This window comes from Ciconia boyciana, chromosome 1, assembly GCF_034638445.1.
Source record: "Ciconia boyciana chromosome 1, ASM3463844v1, whole genome shotgun sequence".
Classification (NCBI taxonomy): Eukaryota; Metazoa; Chordata; class Aves; order Ciconiiformes; family Ciconiidae; genus Ciconia; species Ciconia boyciana.
The window spans coordinates 115,954,906-115,973,585 of NC_132934.1; the positions used below are offsets into that span (position 1 = coordinate 115,954,906).

General features: G+C 39.2%; 1 protein-coding gene and 1 long non-coding RNA gene across 5 annotated transcripts in view; one reads left to right on the plus strand and one right to left on the minus strand.

Annotated features, from left to right (window-relative positions):
* Nucleotides 1-12,855, plus strand: part of MAP3K7CL (MAP3K7 C-terminal like) — a 33,196-nt gene extending 20,341 nt beyond the window's left edge. For all 4 annotated transcript variants that reach the window (XM_072844975.1, XM_072844993.1, XM_072844965.1 and 1 more), the window contains 2 exons: nucleotides 3,132-3,247; nucleotides 11,727-12,855. In XM_072844975.1, the coding sequence (XP_072701076.1) occupies nucleotides 3,132-3,247; nucleotides 11,727-11,907 (297 nt within the window). In that variant the 3' untranslated portion in view covers nucleotides 11,908-12,855. The remainder of the gene's footprint in view (nucleotides 1-3,131; nucleotides 3,248-11,726) is intronic.
* A 3,627-nt stretch (nucleotides 12,856-16,482) lies between these two features.
* On the minus strand, nucleotides 16,483-18,215 carry LOC140647346 (uncharacterized). Its single transcript, XR_012040713.1, has 3 exons — nucleotides 18,139-18,215; nucleotides 16,872-17,077; nucleotides 16,483-16,749 (listed from the first exon to the last, which is right to left on the minus strand). It is a non-coding gene; the product is annotated as an uncharacterized lncRNA (long non-coding RNA).
* Between the last annotated feature and the right edge of the window lie 465 nt (nucleotides 18,216-18,680).

Consider the following 18,680-nt stretch of genomic DNA (forward strand, 5'->3'; position numbering starts at 1 on the left):
TCTTGGGAAGTATATGAGAGCCCTCTATAAGTACATCTCAGGGGTAAACACAGGTAGGACAAAGAACCACCATTTGAATGAAAGATAGTGCTGGCACAATGAAAGACTATACAAACCTGTCTTCAACAAAACCAAACTGGAAATGTCAAAAATGTTTCTGATCCATGGTGAGGCTCTGGGCCAGTCTTACAACTGAGGCAGGGGACTTTAGCTTTTCTAAGACAGAACGGGGCAATCCTGTGAATTGCAGGATTTGCTTCTGATAACAGGGGACTGAACTCGCTGATTTTGCAGGTTCCTCCCATTCCCATTTAGATGAGTATGGGCTAGTCCCGTAACTGTTACCATTATGTTATTGTTTTCTTTTCTGTGGAAATATGTTAATCCTGAAAATGTCTGCTGCCTAGTTGGAGTTACCCCTTTGAAACAAGGAAGTTTTGCCTCTGTTTCTGCATTTGTTTTTCAGGAGTGTGCCCTGCCATCTTCTGAAAATGCTTTTCTTGGTGGGAACAGATGTATCATTAATTCTTTGCACTCTTGTTTATGTCAAAAAAGTAGGCTGTTAGACAGGGGTAAAATAATTTCTGTGCCAGAAATTACTCGTGGACACTGTAGGTACTATCTCCAAAACCTTTCTTAGAAATTGCAAAATTACAAAAGAGCGAACCAAATTGTCCAGTCATCTAGTCATATAAAAACATAATCAAATTTACATTTTAAAGTAAAAATACATTCAAAATTAAAAAAGTTCTTGATATAGTGCTCTAATAGCATCAGACAAGATTGAAAAGAATTGTATGAACAGAATATTAGTAAACTAATTGTATCTTTTGTCAGTTTATTTTGAGTGATAAAATATCAATGTAAGAAAAAATTACACTGAAGAGGAAACAATGATAGGAAGGGGTTTGAAAGTCAGCAACTGGTTCTAAGTGGGAATTAGATACTAAGTCTTAGCATGACTAGATAATTTTTAGCTCTCTATATATATCTTTTGAGTGGGAAGCTGGAATATAGTAACTGAATGCTGCTTTAATTTTTAAACTAGTTTAAACCAGCTAGATTTGCAGAAACTAAGTTGGAAGCAAAAGCGTTTTTTTTCTTTTGAAGTATCACTGTTTGGGGACTTTCCCCCTGGGCACTGTTCAAAATTGTTTTACTGTGACGCATTTGTTGTTTGCTGATCTCTGGTAGATACCAGAGATGCTACTTTGGCTCACCCTTGCATTCTTGGATTAGAGCACTGAGACTTCTATATTCTGTCTTGTTAAATTTATGCTTATTATTTGGGTGGCTATATGAATGGTGCTATTGCTCATCCACTTTGAAATGCAATTAAAAGCCCTTTCCTAGGGACCAGATTCATCAAGTAATGGACTGCCCTTTCCCTGAGGTCCCAAATCCTCCGAGCTCAGAGAGAATAAAACAATGTGCTGGGAAACAATTCTGCCACAGCATTTTTACATTTAGAACATGGAAAATGAGTGTCTGTTTTAAAATTTCAGTGAGGAACCATGTACCATCTACAAGTACTTGCAAGGTCCATACATTAGTTAGCACAGTTACATCTGTGCATTGGGGTACATCTGAAGCCAATTTACCCTGCCTCCTGGATAAAAATACTTTTAATCTTTGTCTCTGAATATGTTTAGTAAAATTTAAATTTCCAGTTTAGCCAAAACAAAGGTTTACAAGATCATAAATAGGAAAAGTCTGAAGACTTGTGCTTTTCTTTTCCTAACAATGTCCTTGAAGGAATATTGTACTACAGAGAAGAGTCAAAGTAGGACAACAAGAAATACAAAATAATCTACTTATATTGTGAAAGGCAATTGGATGTTCTTTAACTGGACAGTAAAGGAACTATTTTAAGTGCTTCCTTTTGCTTCAAACAGGTGGCTCAAGCATGCTATTTGGAGTTCATTTACAGTCAATTGATTCATGGCTAATAACTTAAAAATACTGCACTTCCTGAAAGTATTATAGCCAAAATGTGACAATCAAGCCTGAAGCCTAAATTAAGTTGCATTCTTTTTAAGGAACAAAAAGCACTGGCATTTAACCAAACTGTATTTTCAAGATCTTGGTTGAAATGCATATGAGGAGTCCCAGGACAGAGTGGTTCTATTTGCCATATTTATTACCTGCAGTGTGGATGGAAAAAAAATTTTAAATCTTATTGCAATAATGTTGGTATTTAGGTTAGGAGGTACAGTGCTTTTGCCTTCACCATCTCTTTTTTATCTGATTTTTTTTTTAATTGCTGTCATCCTTCAACTCTTAATCTCACCTGCACCTCTCATGGAAATTTAAAACACTTTGCAAATATAGCTGATTTAACTCTCACATCATTTTTACTAAGTATGTCCCCTTCTTCTACGGGAAATAGAGATGCAGAGAAACTGAGTATGATCTTGAGCAAACTACTTACAGCTTGAGGCATTGCTGGGATAGAACCCATAATGACTATTCTATGAGTCTGTGATATGATTCTATGAAATCTTGGCTGCACTGGAGTCAGCAGTAAAACTCCTGTTGAGTCCAGCAGAATCAGCCCCAGTGTCCTAATTCACAGTCCTCTCCCATTTAGTAATAAGCTGGAAGAAGCATTGCATCTATGAAAAAAAGAGTGTTTAGCCAATAGCTTTCCATGTCTTTTCTTCTCATCTTGCAGAATTGGAGAATAAGAGCTTGTTGGCACTCAAATTACCCTTCTGCTCAGTGCTGCAGTTTCTGCAGTGAAAACATGCTCATGTATTTTATGGGTCTGACCAATGCATCAACTTTAGCATTCTTATATGACTGTAGCTGAAAAATAGGGAGGTAAGGGAGAAATCTTTCTTTGAACAATCTTTAGGGATACTTTGCAAAGTTGACAAGGAAAGTTCTGAAAATCCTTAAAAGGTTTGAAAGTTTATGCATATTCTTAAGCAGGGAAGTGTTTTTTTCCCTTCCATGAAAGGCCATCACTAGGAATATTTGGCCGTATCCTGCAGTTAGGGTGAAAAAAAAATCTTTAAGTATTCTCACAGGAATTAAGATAAATATTGTATCTTTCAAAATATGTGTTTTTTCCTAATATTTCATTCAAAAGCAATATATATTTTCTTCTTCTTCCTTTTTTCTTAAAGCCTCTGCCTCCTTGTCATGACTCTAAGGAATCTATGCAGGTGTACAAACAGCACTGCAAAATAGCAGAAGAGTACCATGAGGTCAAGAAAGAAATTGCTCTGCTGGAAGAAAGAAAGTGAGTAACTTTTCCAAAGTATTTACTGTTGTCTATTCTCTTTGTAAAATCCTGTTTTAAACATGAGGGTTTCACATGATATTTTCTGACCTTATACCTCTGCCTGACAGTCACAGTACAGCACAACAGTTAGGCCATTGGTCCATAGGATCAACTGGGACCACTAAGGACACAGAGTTGTCCTAGCTGTGGGCCCTCAGTTATACAGATGTCCCTTAAAACCTTCACTGACAGCCTCTAGGTCACATAACAATCTAGTTCAGCTGGTGCAAGTCCCCTTTTTAGTTTTAGGAATTTTTTTTTTTCAATTTAACTTTACACGTTTTAATGAAGAACATAATGGATCCTCAGTTAGGTTTAGAGTAGTTGACAATATTAGTAAACATTTTTGTGTGAGGTGCATTGTCTCTATGTACGTTGACATTTTAGGTGTTCATATCCAAAGTGCATAAGCTGGAGAGTTTTTTTCTTCTCTGTGGCCTATACTCATACCCCTGTCATCTTTGCATGATTATTAAGTGGCAAAGCGCAGTCTGTGACTCTCAGTCCCTTTCACAAGAAACCTGAAAAAGAAATTCAGAGAGAGGAAAGAGGGTGAGTAGTGAAAGTTTTTAACAGACAACCAAACCCCAAGGAATAACAGTTACTGCTAAGTAGACTTTCTCTTTCAAATGCTTTTTATTTTTACATTCACACTGAAGGTGACTTCAAGCAGTGTTGCCTTCCTCAGGGAAAGTTACCTTAGTGTCAATCTCTGAGACTTCTTGTGAAAATGGAGACCAACACCATCATTCTTCCAAATGCTGCTTGAACAGAAATATTTGTAATATAGCAACAGGGGTCAAAAGAGCTCTGTTGCAGAGTGGGATTTGAGTAGAAGGTGGGCCACTGTATCTGTTTCATAGCAATCTTTGCACAGCTGACCATGCAGTTCAGCCAAGTTTGCATCCATGGGAGTCTTCAGCTGCAGAAGCAAGCTGATGGGAGGGAAACTGGTGAAATCCTGTAGTCTTACAAGTAAGATAGCCAAAGATCCCCTTGAATCCAGACTATGCAGGGTAAGAAAGTGAGACTTGTCTTTATTGGGGTTGATAGCTACAGGCACAGTATAGTTAGTTGTTGCCTGAAGTGTGGGAACTAGCTGAGGTTTCCCACTACAAATCCCCTTCCACTGTAAGACCTGCAGGCCACTCAGTTACTGACAGATTGGCACAAATGGTAAAAAAGAAGAAAAAATAACCAGAAGAGATTAACACTACATAGTCCCAGTGTTTGCATTTGAGTCATCATTAATTAAACTTGGCCAATCAAAAGTAATTGGTATTTTTAAAAAGATTTAGAGAAGATAATTAATTAAAATAATTTTGCAATGATTTGTCAAATGTGATTGTCTCATATAAGCTGCTTACATGTGTATTTAGCAACCAAGTGAATTCAGTGGAAACCATGTGTATTTGTCTCTGAAAATCCAAACTGAATATAAAATATTAAATAGTTGTTTAAGTGCTTAATTTTAGACGTATAAACTCAAAAGGTAGCCTTACATAATTTGGTTTTTAGAGTCTACTCATATAAAAGAATTCTTATTACTGACACATCCCTGAGTCAGTTATGCACATTTATGAAGTAAGCTTGGAGCCCTTGAAAACTAGACTCACATATATATTTTTGCATTTACTAGAATGAAAAAAAATGCTGTTTCAATGCATTTTCATTTATCTATGGGATCTGTGGTACTAGCTGAATTAGAAATGTTTTACTCCTTGGAAATGGCAGATAGATGCACAAAATTGTTTACCTGAGCTCAAAACTATCCTAATCAACCTCTGAGCCCAGACGTCAGCCTCTCAGCAGTGGCTATCCTGGATGAATTAAGGGGCTTCAGGCTTGCATTTTCCTTCATTCCAGCAGTGGATGTCAACAGTGGAACAATGTGAGGAAACTTCCGCTACTGCTACCTTTGCTGAACCTGTTCTGTGGATAGAAGATTTCATGCCCCAGTAAACATATGTTAAAACAAGAGTGGCTGAATAAGGCAGCAAAAATAATTATATTATTGTGATTCTTATGTGCCTTCTAATTACATATTTGTGGCCTAGATATTCATATGCTGTGTAGCTGTGAAATGGCTAAGCATGACAAATATCAGTGCAGCACCTTTCACCACCTTCCAGATCTCTTAATCTGAAGAACTGGTCCTACAAGCACTGGGACTGAAGATGCTTAATTTCCTACAGGTTGATGCACTGTAGTAATAACAGAATTTTGAGGTTTAAAAAGCTGCAAGTACCAACTGAAGCTTTTTTCCTCCAGATGCGAACTATTTATGACCTCTCCCTCCAGGTAGTTTCTCCATTTTGTAGTATTTTGGAGGAGGTCTCACGGTACTGCCTTTCCTCTTTGGGGTGTCTTTCCTTTCTGTAGCAGTCTGTTTTTATAAAACCTTCCAGGAACTAACTGGGACCTCTTCAGTGCATGAAGTTTGGTTGAAATTGGAAGGTGGATTAAAAAGTTATTAGGACACATACACCTTTAAACACATGTAAGCATATGCAACCTGAACACATCAATCTTTATTTTTATGTAAAACTAGATAGAAAAGGAGTATAAGTGTGGAGGTGAAGGAGTAAGCAAGAAGTAAAAGAGAGTTTTGGTCTAGTGATCACTGACGTATATCTAAAAATGTTCTCAACAGTTACAGTTTGAAAGTTAAAGGAAGCTTATGGGGTAGAGTATGCTGAATGAAGAGGAGAAGAGTGGATTACAATGGCTGGGGTGGCATGCATGTTGAATATTCCATTCTCAGAAGGGAAGGATGCTTTGACTTTTCTAAAAAGTCTGATGAGATGCACAGCTTTTAAAAGGCTCAAAAGCAGTTATAATCAAATTGAAAAGATAGACTTGTTTGCAGCTTTCTGAAATTTGCCCCTGTTGCAGGTGTCTTTATCTTCTTCTACATTTGAATTTGAATGTGTGGAAATAAAGATTCACAATTGCCTAATACACCTGCTATCTATTGTCTCTTTATTTTAAATATTATTTTGATAAAATGGACAAAGATAGCATTTCATCCCTTGTAATGGGAACAAACAATTTGTACAGTGTTCTTCAGCATACATGTTTACCAAAGGCAACCAAAAGTGCTGTTGGATGGTGCCCCTGCCAGTGCTCTGAACTTCCTCTCCACAGACCAACTCACCTGTGGAATTAAAATGTGAAGTCCCACCTGACAATGTCTGCACCTGTGGTACCTACTGGTAGTATGCTGTGCACACAGAATACTGAAGACAATCATTGTCAGGAAAAGAGCAGAAAATGGCTCGAGCAAATATTTTTGATTTGTTGGCTAGGAGGAAGAAATAATGTTAAGTTAACCTGAATAAATGTCTGTACAGGTATCGGAGCTTTTTAGTAAAACAAAAAATGGAGTAGTATTCATTCTACTTAGACAATTTTTGTTCCAGCCTCCAAAGTTCAGTGTAACCTTTTATACATGAAATCATACATGCAGGTATATTTCTAAAGGAGGCATCTTTAAGAAATAGAAAGTTGAATAACATTGTTTTAAAATAGTCAAGAACATTTACTCTTTTGCAACTTTTCAAAGGCTTTTAATTCTGCTTAGCTTCATTTGTCTCTCACTGTAGTGTGAGGATCAAATATGGCCCAAGTACAGAAAGCCAGTGGTGTGAAATGACAAGGGTTGCTTTTCACCAGGGCAAGAAGAGAACTTATTTGCCCCTTTCTCTTCTATGCAATGTAGATGGCAAGTGAATGTAGTACGCTGGGAGTGGGAGAGAAGACAACAACTATTTCACAGGAAAATGGTAAATGTGAGAGAGAAAGGGAGGTTGCAGGTTCAAAAAGGGGAAAATCAAAGGACAAAGCAAATAAGAAGGGGAAAAGAAGTTACTGAGGAAAAAGACAAACAAAAGGAAGCAAGAAACTGAAAGAATTTAAAAGAACGTCGAGTAGATTTTTTTCTAATATAAATCATCATAGCTTTGTTTGCTGTCATCACTGAAACTCTTCCCATTTATGCCAGCAATATGTAGTACAAGGGACAAAATCACTCTGGAATGGGAGACATGATCAAAAAGAAAGAAAAGGGTGTGGAAGTGAGAACACACCACATTTAGGTCATAGAATGTAATTTAATTTATGTTCCAGAAACACACATGTATTTCCATAACAGATGTTTTTGGATATCTAAGTTTGGGTGAACGGGATGGGATGGCTGGTTATTTTGAGCACTTGTTATATTGCTATTACTAGATAATGACCCTGGATTATGTAGTTAAATATTAGAGTTGCCATGGTTGCTAGCTGTATCTTATATTCTTAGCACTGGCTGGTTTTCTCTTTTTCCTCCCCCAGACAATTCTAATATAACTCTCCAGAAAATATCATTTGACCACCTGGTTTAGGATCACTCCTTTTCCTTGCCATGGATATGATTTCTTTTCCTTCTTTTACACATATTACAGTCGATATGCAGGGGAGATGTCTGTGTAATTTCCTGGGATCCTTCCATATGCTTTTGCATGCTCTCATGACCATAGGACTGTTTCTAAGGTCTGAAGTCCAGATGGTTCTCCAGGTACACTATTTCTGGAGTGTCTTTCCCAACACTGTTGAGACAAGTAGTCTTCAGACTTTCAGGTAGTGCAGAAAAAGATTGGTATAAACCATAAAGGCAACCTTTTATCTTAATAATTTTCCCATTCTAGTCCTGATTTTTCATCATCTCATGTGTATCCAAAATACGTGTTACTTGCCAAATAGTGGAAATTACAGCTTTCCTAATACAAAGAGAAACCTCAGCTTGCCCTGTTGCAGTGATGAATACCTACGGACCTTTTATGTGCTGGCATCCGAGAAGTATTTTCATTTACATTAAAACAGGCTGCCTCATTGTTTTAAAAATTAATTAGTGGACTTTGAACATGCAAGGGCAGTCTCCTCAGACAGCAGTTACCTTACAGGGTCTCATGATTCTGCCTGATGTGAAAGCCATGTCAAATATAGGAAGAGTAAATGACCTTATGGCCACCAGAACACACAGACACATGTTAGCTGGGGAGAAATGTGTAGTACCATGGATGATGATCCTGAATACATTGTTCACAATGGGGGAAAGACAAGTCTGCATCTTTGCGCCATGGAAGCTGTTTTCCTTGAGTCCAGTCCATCTCCAAATACACTTATCTCGAGATAGATTTATCTGCTTTGTCTGTCACTTTTCTTGGTATTTATTAATTGTGAATATTATTGTAAAGGAACTTATCTCCAGATGGATTTATCTGCTTCGTCTGTCACTTTTCTTGGTATTTATTAATTGTGAATATTACTGTAAAGGAACTCTGTTCTCTGCATGGTCAGTCATTAAGGCCAGGACAAGAGAAATAATTTCCCTAAGACCATGCTGGGTTTTTCTCCTGCTCTGGTATGGCTTGTGGTCTATTGGTTTATGATGCAAATCACACTGGTCTTCTCTTCCCACCCCAACCCCTCCCCAAAAAAGAACACTTAAAGTCTACATTACAGATTGTGTCAAAGCTTCAAGTACCTCAGCACCATTTTAGAAAATACCTTATCAATGCTGTTAATATTTAAACTCAGGGTAACCATTAACAGAAAACACAGATTACACAGTGCTAGGTCTATTTATTAAGCATCCATAACAAAGGCTAGATGGTGCAAGAGCTTAGTATGGTGTTCTTTAACCTCTGGAAGCTAAGTTCAAATCCTGGATTAGATCAGAAGCAAATGTTAGTTACTGTCCTCATCCTTTTGTGAGCTTCGTAAACCACACCATTCATAACATTTAGCAATTCCTTGGTACTCTAATTTTAGATCTCTGTGGCAGGCTGGCAGTATTTGCCTGAAACATCACCCTACCCTGTAAACAGGTGTTGATCCTGATGGGAAGGGAATAAGTAGGTTCTGCTGACTCAGAAGTGGGCAATTTTACTACCTCAGTGCAAGGAAACTGCTTTCTGCGAGGGAGGTCCTAGAGTGTGGACTACAGCAATGAGTATATTTTGATCTTAATGCATTTATATTTTGTTAATAGCAAAGCTAAATCCCAGGGGGAAAAAAGCTATCTGTGCTGCTTGAGTATTACTGGAGAGCAGCACGAAAGCCCTGCCTGCACACAGCCTCATCACATTCATTAATAGAGCTGAGTTTGCACACTGTCTGTGCCACTCCTGGCTCAAGTCCAAACAGAGTAGTTGGTACCTTTCTTTTACACGTACTAAAAGTCCCCGTGGAAAAAGGTCTACCTGCTTTTAAGATGCTGATTACTTATTAGTGTGTTCACTGCATCTCCCTTTAAGAAACTTGTAAGTGTAAGAAAAGTACAGAAGAATGACTCTGAATTAATTTGTTTGGAACACTTCTGAGTCAACAGCCTGTAATTTGAAAGAGCTTAATTTAATCCTTCAGTCCAGCATTGCACCAGTAGAATAATTGCAAAGAAATATTGCTGAAGGTCTCTTTTGGTCCTAAGAGACAAAAATCTTCAAGAGGAAGCCCTAAGAGACTGAAGTGATTAAAGCTGCTGGACTTGTAAAATCTCATTGTCCCTAAATGCATTTCTCACTCTGTAAAGCATACACGCAATTACTCCTTTGTGGGCTATAGTCCCATTAATAGGAGCTGGAATATCAAACTGTCTAGCAAGATCAGTTCATCTCGGCCAATTTGAAAATTGGTTGATCTAGCATGGCCCAAGCAAAGAGAAATGAATCTGTTAAAGGCTTGCTGCTTTTAAAATTTTTACAACTATATTGTGCCAAACGTTAATAGAATTCTGCTGAACAAAAATACGCACTTGATATTTTCTCTTGAAGACCTGACTGAATATACCTTTCACCTGGTGAAAGGAAAGAGAAGAGGCTTTGCTGCAGCAGAGCTGCTATGCATTACCTCAGCGGTATAAAACAAAGCCAACATCTTTAGCTACAGGAGGGTTTCTATATAGCGCAACTTTTGGATGATTTAAAATTGCTGTAATGGCTGCTAACGCTTCCCTTCTTCTTTTTCTTGTATGGGAAACACAGCTGGGAGAAATGAGTGTGCCAGGGGTCTCTTCTAACTTGTGACTCCTTGAACTGCAGTAACTGTGACTGTAAACAGTCAGCTAAACCATGGGCAAACTGTGCTATCACTGAAAGCTGTAGTAAAGACAGAGGAAGGTCAAACCGATCCTAAAAGAAGGCCAGATAGAAGTGTTTTCAAAAACCCAGGTGCTTACAGTTTTGCTGCTGTAAGTGGTAGTTTTGCAGCTGAACGGAATGGAAGTGATCAGCAAATACTGAAATGTTAACATTTCATGAATACGCTGGCCTGTGGTGATAGAATTACTAATCTGTAGGAATTTCCTGTCTGAAAGCACTGGTCTAGCTTGACAAGAGGGTTCGTTTAAAGACTGCAGCAAAAGCTATCCACTTTGAAGGCATTACATCTTCCCACTGATGATCTACAAGCATTGTTTTGACATGACTGAGAAATAAAGTCACAGGGCTCTGAACAGTTAAAGATTAACTAATCTCTGAGATAGAATGATCAAAAGAACTAAGAACCTTTTAGAAGAGACTTCCTGTAGCAGGGGTGAATAAGTGATTTGACTTAAAGGGGAAAAAAAAGAGAGGCCAGGCTAGCCGGCTGGGTAACTAAGTGGAGAGCGATTAGATACCCCATGAGTTACTCATGCCTTCAGTGTGTTTTAAGACCTCTTTTATCTTAACTTCTGCTGAGGTAATTTCAGTTGATACTACACAGGAGATTCCAGCTCCTGGCCAGCTCTGGGAATACTGGGCACTGTGTGACTCCATGCAGAAGGAAGCACCAGCTCAAATCCTCCTGTGTCTGCTCTTAAAAAGACCAGGAGGGGTCAGGTTTGCAGCTCTATCACTCTTCCTCAGCAGCAGGGCTAAGGTCTGAGCACAAACACATTATAGAAACAATATAGGTAGTTCAGATTCATGTGCCTAGGATTTACTAGAATAATTTTTCTTTGTAGCACAGAAAAGGAAACCAGCTGTATTTCAGAGAATTTACTGATAAAGCTAACCGACTGAACAAAAAAACCCTTGCTCACTTTCCAATACGTTTGGTATTGAAAGAAAAATAAATTGTTATTCTTCAGGCAAAATATTAGCATGCAGTCTCCAGGAACTTGATTCTCCCCCATGAACTGCATGTTGAACTCTTACTGAAGTTAGAGATACTTGAAGGTCCTCAGCATTTTGCAGGTTTGGTCACTGAACAGCAAACCTAGCAGAGATTTTGGCAGCTTCAGCTTTTAAAGGGAGAAGGAGGACTCTAACAAATTAATTTTCTAGGCCTCTGTTTCACAAGAGCTCCATGTTAACAACCTATAGTCCAGCTTTTCCAGCTTTAACCTAACACACAACAACAAATTTTTGCATACTGCCATTTTTAATCTGTGGTTTTTTTTCATAATCGTCAGAAAGGAGCTGATTGCCAGGCTGGAACAAGTGGAAAAAGAAAGCATGGATGCTGCTCAGCTGGCTAAGGAGTACGCAGAACTGACAGAGGAGAACCGAACACTGAAGCTGGCCCAGACGCAGTGTGTAGAGCAACTGGAAAAGCTCAGAATACAGTACCAAAAAAGACAGGGGTCCTCATAACTCTCAACTAGCTTATGAGAGGCAGTTAATACAGGATTGGTCCTGTGCTGGAAAGAGATTTTAAAATAAAGGTCTGTTTAATATGTTATAATACTTTACTACAGATACAGAGTATGTAGAAGTCTATATTTGATTTAATGCTTGCCAGCCAGTAGCTTAATATAATGGATATTTCGTCCATTATATAATGGATATTTTATTTCAAGTAACATAATTGAAGTTAATCTATCCCCATTATATGTTCTAGTAGATCAGGTTTCTTTTCTAAACATATTTCTTCCAATTTAAGAAGATATGGACACACTAGAAAATGATATAAATAGTCTCTGTGTTGGGAATTTGGACCATACTAAGGCATACAGCAGGGACAACGTTAATATATGGAATACATGTATGTTAATTTTAGTTTGGTGAAGATTTTTTTAATTATTTTCCTCATGCCTAAAGTGTTTGGAAGTTATCTTAGAACGGATCTCCTCATGAGTAAAAACTATACTTTATTATCCCATGTCAACTTTACATTGTTGTATAAAATCTGAGAAATTGCACGTTAAAAATTGAAGTAACGTAATTATTTTTTACCAAACAAGTGTACTGCCAGTAATAATTTACAAGTTATGAAATTAAAAGGAAACAGATGAGATCAAACTTTCCTTCCTCAAGCATAAAGATAGCTTGAGAGTCTTCTTATTGTACTTTTTGGCATGCAAGAAATGAAAAATTAATATATGAATGTTACCATCATAGGTTCAACTGAGAATATGTCAGTAAAGTACTGTGAGGATATTTTGTTCTTATTTTCCTGTCTGTTTTGAAACACAAGTGGCTGTAAGTAGGGACAGGAGTTCCATGATATACAAATAACCTGGAAGTAAAATGTTAGTTTTACTTGCTCTATTTATCCCTGTATTTTCCTAGCTCAATTGAAAATTCTTTGTTATACTTCCATTTCTATTCATACAGTATTTTTTTCATTAAAAGCGGATATAGAAAAGCCATTTTATGTTCTGAATATTCTTAAATCACCTTGTATTTTTAACTCTGCTTGACAGATGCAGCTTGTTACATCTTCATGAGGTTGGAATTCAACTTGATGTATCATTAGTACTGAAATGTGTGTTAGTAATTGAAAACTATGAACTTAAGATTTCTGCCAGAACTTAAGCTTTGATTATTATCACTAATCTATTATAAAAATGGGATTTTATGTTAATCAGAACAATTCCTGGGGAAGTCTTTTGGCACCAAAATGTTCCCCAGTAATTCCGGCAGCAAAGGGGACAAAAAAATACAAGCTGCTCCTTAATTTCTCTGTGCTAACTACCTACAGTATTCCCTGCAGCACAGGCGTGAAAACAGGCTCCGCGTTACTACAAGCACCTGATGTGGCAGTAGGAGAGTATGAGGAGGTAGCGGGAGAGGACAGCCGTGTCTCCGCTTCTCCTCCCGAGCCGCCGGGGCAGGGGCAGGGGCAGCGTACGTGCCCGGCACTGCTACTCCCTTACCCTGGCCAGTGCAGAGACATGAGGGAAATCACCACGCTGAGGCATGTGCTTTCTGCTGGGATGCTCCACAGGCAGTATAACACTGTATTTGTTCCTCTTTCAGAGCACATCGTTATCTGAGGGTCCAGTTTTCACTGTATCTTGTGAAAGTTGGAGAGAAAAAAACCATAATGAATAAAAAACACTTGGGATGTCAAGCCTGGGAGTGCTGGAAAAGCCTTTGTCCGAGTTGGCAAACATACCCTGTACAGACTCCAGGGTTTTGCTTTGAGCACAGGATGCTGCAGAATCTGGGATATATTATTTTTGTCTGTATTTATGTGTTTTGAACAACAGGACTGTCGTTTTCAAAATTAATTTGTTGATTTAGTCACAGATTTTTCTGTCTAGCTTTGAAAACGTCAGCCAGTCTGTTTGGTGACTTCAGTGTATTCATCGGAAACTGCAGAAAGTACATAAAACTGTTTCATTAGCAGACAGGCTTTGGATGCAGATGGATCAGACAGCAGAACTTTACTTACAGGTAACTTTGTTCACCTTGAAATTTTCTATTTAAGTGCAGCTATTATGTTTTAGATGTCAGAATAATATCAGATCATACTCTTTGAGAAAAACCTGAGGGAGAGACAAAGTCATGTAGAGAAGGGAAGCTGGGCATCATTTGTGACACACAGTGATTTGGGGGTAGCCAGTGAATATGGCTTTTGTAACCTACAGAGACTGACCAGTACAGAAGTCTTCAGAAACATTTTTACAGGTGTACAGACACCAAATTTGTGGTGTGGTCCAGCTACCAGCCTGGCTAAATATGGAACTCTTAAAACATCCCAAACTAATTGAAGTCAGAGATCTGTATTTAATCTGGACTGTGGCTATTTGCAATCAAATTTTCCTCCTACTTTTAGTTACGGTGAAAGTGAAAAATAACTGCTTTGTATCAGTATATTTGCCTGCCACTATGCTCGTACGCCTGAGAATAGTGACTCACAGAAATTGCATCACAATCCCAATGAGTAAAACTGAAACAGAAGTACCAAGGAAGAAAAATTCAAGTACCTCATGAAAACAAATTTTTAAAGAAAAAATAGCAGCAAAATGGGATTCAAACACAGGGGGGTAGATAAATGGAATTTTCCAAAAATATTCATAGGCAAGTGAAATTAAAATGCAGAAGAGTCAACATAACCCAGAAAATCATTCAAATGTTGCAAAGAGTGAAAATGGCTAGAACAGCCTTCTGAAAGGTAACTGCTGTATCTATCATTCATCTCTTGATTTTTTTAATCAAGAGCATAATAATGATAACCATTTTCATATTCAATAAATCTCCAATTTTGACATGCGGAATTTTTCTCTAGATACTACTTTGAACTGGTTGCTCTGCTGACTCAATAGCTGAAATTACGTTTTTTAAGAAAATCCTCGTTTGTCATGTTTATGCTGTATTTTCCAAACAGATAGTATGATTTGTGTCCTTCTGTTATTTAAGGAGAGACCTTAAATTATTTTGCTAGCTAGGTCCATTGTAAGTATAGCACTGTAAAAAAGCATTTTATTTGATTATTTCAAAGATGTTTTTACATCGTATTTCACCCGAGAACTTAGAAGCCAGTTTCAGCTTTTGAGTTGCACTGCTGATGAAATGTTCAACTTCATAACTTCTGACTACAGCCTGTGACAACTGCAGTTGTATTCAGCAAAACAACAGCGTGGCCTGAGGCTCTTGCTCGCAATTCACCAGCGGTCAGAAGGTGAGGAAAGGCACGTGAAAGGCTCGCATGACGACAGAAGTTGCTAAATGCATACGGCTACATACATGCAGTCTGTTACACAGATAAAGTGTGTTTCTTGCTATTGTCCAGGTTATTCAGGTTAGCAAAAGTAAGCATGCCACAACGATGACAAATGCATTTGCTTCTAGACTGCTTAAGAAAATAGTTAGTGGAGTACATGGGTTTAAAAAAGCAAGGCCTGTGCTTTCCATTTCCTATTATTACTAACTAGCTTCCTTCCATCGTAACAAATGCTGAACAAGCTCAATTTGAGCATTCCAGTTAGCAAGGATATGACTCATGTAGCCTTGAAACAGACAGAGGCCAGGGCGATTTTACACTTGAAAAGTCTGGAAGATAAGGACCTGCAGGTTTGGGTTTGGCGGCTTTTTTTTAACGTTTCCCTTTCCAGGATTATCTTTATTCTGGCTGGTTTTGTGAATTAATGCTCTTTGGAAGTGTGTCACCTCCCCCAGAGGCCATCTAGGCCTTTGTGAGCATTACACACTGGTCATGGCGGGTACAAATACGCAAGGGTACGACACAGAGGTGTTCTCAGCCTTCCTTTGGGCTATGTGGTGGGGCAGCTCTGGCACGTGTCCGTTTGCTGCTCCAGTCACGGACCGCCTTGCAGAAGCGAGCTAGTCACAGTCGTAGTCATGGAGTCAGCCGGTGTTCTTTCCTACGTAAAATTCTTTGCTCGTTCAACACCCAAGACAGAAGCGTCTAGAGGAGCAGGGAGACTGTTCTCTGGAGGAGCCTCGCCTCTCTTCTCCTGGAGGGTGCAAAATGTGCAGTGACCGAAGAAGAGGATCGCAGGGAAAGGAAGTTGGTCCAGGCGGTGACGCAGCAGGAGGAGCGCTGGCCCTGGCCAGCGGCAGCGTGAGGAGGGCTGACAAAACCTGGGTACTGGCATGACTTTTCTTTCCTACACACAGACTTCCACAGACATACGTGTGCACCCACAGCCCTGAGGGTCTTCTCCCTGCTGACATGTATATGCATGGATAATATGGTGATGAACATCTTTGGGAAGCCCATGATGAAATTATTAACTGTCTTCATGACAGGCCTGGAAGGTGTGCAGCAATGAAGGCCCAGGGCTATTACTGAAAAAGTACCGAAAAGCTGGCCCCTGTTGGCCGTCCTGCTGGGCTTCTCTGGGGCAAGACCAGACATGGTGACTGCAGACACTGTGCCACCGTGTGCGTTAAGGAGGGAGGGAAGCAAGGCAGAGCTGGATGGGCAGCCTCGACCTCACCCTTTCCTCCACTGAATCCCTTGGTTTTGCGGTGTTAAACTGGGAGTTATTGAGATGGTCCTTCAGATGCACACCAAAACCGTGCAGCTGACATTTTAAATTCAAAGAAGCCAATTATTGTATAAGAACAAAAAAAAAATCTACCTTGCTTGGGACTGTGCCAGTCACCTCCAGGTTCTTCGGTGCTCCTTACAAGGAATGTCATGCGTTACTCGTACCCGTATGAATGAAAGATGACAGTCATTCACAAGTCACTGTTAACCTCGACCCAGGCTTTCTAGACTGCACAGTCTGGTGGTTTAAGCTGTAGAAAGCACAAGATTTAGCCTATGAGTCACTCGGTTTTTCTACACGCCAACCATCAGTTCCCCCTTCTAAACCCCAGTTCCTTTAATCCCCCCCCGACCACAACCCATGCATCTGTACCCCTTAGTGAGTCAGCAGCGTCACTCTGGAGCTCAGATCCAGGTGACTGGTGATCTCATGACGTGGTCTGATGATCGCCGTGTGCTTGAGATGGTTTCCAAACATTATGATCATATGACGTTTTGTGATTCGGCGCTGGTGTACGGCAGCAAGGCACCCTGCCGACATGCAGGTGCTGACTGTGAGACAGGCTTGCTTTCTTTGAACTGTTTAGGAAAATATGAGAGCAGGTGGTCTGTGGATTTAGTTATTTGTCTGAATTTTATATTAAATTTTAATACAGAAATTAGGGAAATGAAATGAGGATGTGTGTGCTGATGTAACAAATGTGCGGCCAGATGCCAGACTGTGCCTTGGGTGCTCAGAATGAGTAAAGTGATATGAGAACTGTAAGTGACGGAAAGGAAGTAGTTACAGTGAGGAAGAGGAACTGGTGAGTGAGCTGGGTGCCTTACTGCTTGCGTTCTTGCTTCTTATGGCTTGCACCAGTGGGATGGACAGACTGTTGTCCTTAGCTCAAAATTAAAAAGCTTTTGTTTGGATGTTTCCCAAGGTTTTTCCAAGCCTAGTCTACACAAACATTTTATACTGGAACATTTACTTCATCTAAGGTTATGTTTTTGTCTAATATGCCTAGTATCAGCAGAGCTATACTGTGATAAAGATGCTCACAGCATTGCAGATGGTTCTTCTATAGAAAGAGGAATAACCAGTATCAGTATATGACTCCATTCTGCTAATCATAGAATTATAGAATATCTTGAGTTGGAAGGGACCCGTAAGGATCATCAAGCCCAATACCATGCTCGCTGCTGTAGTTGCATTAAAGATAAATAAATTACAGCCTTGATAAATAGCCTAGGTATAGTAAAAACTACACTGAAGCTGGAACACTTTTGTACTGGAATAAATGCATCCCCGCTAATGGGCTTTTGCTGCTTTCATTGCACAAGTAGAGTTTGGTGCTTTTATTAACTAGATCCCCAGTTACCCACATGAAGGGATAGTGATGTGGTGTTCTGTGATCAAAAAACTTCAGCCTCTGTCTTGTGACTTTCTTACGCGCGTATGACATGTCTCAGCGCACAGCCCAGGCTTGCCTTTGCCTACAGACTTTCTCCACAGCCATTTCATTGCAGTGCTCTCCCCAGCTCGTTCCTTTGACTCTTGCCTGTCACATTTCTCTGCTGTGCTTGGATAGCTGAAGTAAGTCACCACTGAATTTTTAAGAGTAGTCAGAAGCAAATGCATCATTTAAAAACATTACCTGCTAAAAACCTGGACTGTCTTGCGGTCAGACCCTTTTATATTCATGTTCTGCAAGTACATCAGTATATAGGTTTACTGATTAGATGTCAGTACAAAAAAATACGAAGCAAATGTTGATATTCATGGAAGACAGAGGCGCATTCAAACATAGTCATATAAATACTGTTCTAAATGTTAGAGTTCACTTTCTGGTTGTATGTCTAATCAGAAAAAAAGCCCACCACTGACATAAGAAATAGTGCCTCCTTATGAAGTTATCTGCACCAAGAAGAATGTGAACACTTATTTTTTAAAGAATTCCCAAAAAGAAGTATTCTTTCAAGGAAAAAAAAACACATAGCAGTCCCCAGCTAATACAAATTACATCCAGCTATGCGCTAACTGCTAAAAATGTGCTTAAATCTATTTAGAACCCTTTAAATAGCTCTCATTAGTTTACGTCTGTGTAAAATACCCTTACATTTGACTGTATGAGCTCCCTCTGGTGGGTAATGTGACATTTACCGCTATTATTACGAAGCAAACAGAGAGACCTCAGTA